Here is a 1,895-nt window from a genome sequence, read left to right as displayed (position 1 = left end):
TTAAAAGAATAGACTGTCCTTTGCCATGATCAGGGATTTGTTATCTCTCCATTTCCTTGCTCCTCTAACATTCTTTAAGCCAATGTATAGAAAGAGGTGAATAACGTAGAATCCAGTGAGAAAGGAGCTGTAAGAAAACTGGATTTGGAACTTTGTGAAATAGTGCTGAAGGTACCAGGGTGTATGACCCCAAGTGTGAATATTGGCTTGTAAATATCCTAAATCCAAAATATGCACATAGTAGGACCGCATGCTCACTTACCTGTTTCCTTTCTTTCAAACCTCTCTCTCTTCTTTTTCAAAAGGTGTCAGAGATACACGGGACCACAAAATCTAACGGGTGTCTCAGAATTCTTGCTCCTGGGACTCTCAGAGGATCCAGAACTGCAGCCCTTCCTCCTTGGGCTGTTCCTGTCCATGTACCTGGTCACCATGTTGGGGAACCTGCTCATCGTCCTGGCTGTTACCTCTGACTCCCACCTCCACACCCCCATGTAATTCTTCCTCTCCAACCTGTCCTTGGCTGACATGGGCTTCACCTCCACCACTGTCCCCAGGATGATTGTGAACATCCAGACTCACAGCAGAGTCATCTCCTATGCTGGCTGCCTGACACAGATGTCATTTTTTATGCTTTTTGGATGTTTGGATAGTCTCCTCCTGACTGTGATGGCCTATGACAGGTTTGTGGCCATCTGTCACCCCCTGCATTACTTGGTCATCATGAACCCACGTGTCTGCAGCTTGTTAGTGTTGGTATCACTCCTCACCAGCCTTTTGGTCTCTCAGATGCACGGTTCGGTGGTGGTAAAAGTTGCCTACTTCAGAGATGTGGAAATTTCTCATTTCTTCTGTGATCCTTCTCAACTCCTCAACCTTGCCTGTTCTGACCCTTCCACCAATACCATAGTCATGTATTGTGTGGGTGGCATCTCTGGTTTTCTCCCTATCTCAGGGATCCTTTTCTCTTACTCTAAAATTGCTTCCTCCATTCTGAGAGTCTCCTCATCAGGTGGGAGGTACAAAGCCTTCTCCACCTGTGGCTCTCACCTGGCAGTTGTTTGTTTATTTTATGGAACAGGCCTTGGGGTGTACCTCAGTTCAGCTCTCTCACTTTCCCCCAGGAAGAATGCAGTGGCCTCAGTGGTATACACTGTGGTCACCCCCATGCTGAACCCCTTCATCTACAGTCTGAGGAACAGGGACATCAAAAGGGCCATGAGGAGGTTCTTTGGCCAAATGATCTAATTTCAGTATGTGGGTGTCACCCATTTGGAGTGTACTTTGGGAAATGTAGAAACATTAAACATGTAGACTTGAAATTCTCCCTCTCTTATTTCATCCTTTTTGTAGCTCCTATGGCCTTTGCTGTTCTCCTTGCTTAGCACCTGACTCTTGCTTCTTCTGTCCTTTATTTAATGGGTCTGAGAAAGAGTTCTAGGATCTTTGCAGATCATAACCACCACATGACAGAATACTTGCTGCACACCTGAAGGTAAGACAACATTATAAATCAACTATACTCCAATATAAAATAAAAATTAAGGAGCTCCTGAGTTCCCTGGTGGCTCAGTGGGTTAAGGATCTGGCATTGTCACTGCTGTGGTGTGGCTTGATTGCTGGCCTAGGAATTTATTCATGCTGCAGGTGTGGCAAATAAAATAAAAGCATACACACAAAGTAAAATAATAAAATGAAAGGAAGAGTTCCTGTCATGGCTCAGTGGTTAACAAACCCAACTAGGAACCATGAGGTTGTGGGTTCGATCCCTGGCCTTGCTCATTGGGTTAAGGATCCAGTGTTGCCATGTGACGAGGTCTGCTTGTCTACCCAGGTCCTGAAGTCAGTGATGCCACAGAAATAAGAAGAAAGAGACATAGCAATAGAGAGGGGAT

At 45.3% G+C, this 1,895-nt stretch overlaps 1 protein-coding gene across 1 annotated transcript; it reads left to right on the top strand.

Moving 5' to 3' along the window:
* The first annotated feature begins 270 nt into the window (after positions 1-270).
* LOC110259761 (olfactory receptor 7E178-like) lies at positions 271-1,248 on the top strand. Its single transcript, XM_021085508.2, is given in 1 exon segment — positions 271-1,248. A coding segment is annotated over 1 exon segment (831 nt). The 5' UTR covers positions 271-417.
* The last annotated feature ends 647 nt before the right edge of the window (positions 1,249-1,895 follow it).

The sequence above is a fragment of the Sus scrofa genome, chromosome 2, assembly GCF_054392235.1.
Source record: "Sus scrofa isolate SSC_HxYL_T2T_F1_AM1 chromosome 2, Sscrofa_HxYL_maternal_Yorkshire_Landrace_v2.0, whole genome shotgun sequence".
NCBI lineage: Eukaryota > Metazoa > Chordata > Mammalia > Artiodactyla > Suidae > Sus > Sus scrofa.
The sequence above is the reverse complement of the archived record's forward strand: the minus strand, read 5'-3'. Positions and strand labels throughout refer to the sequence as shown.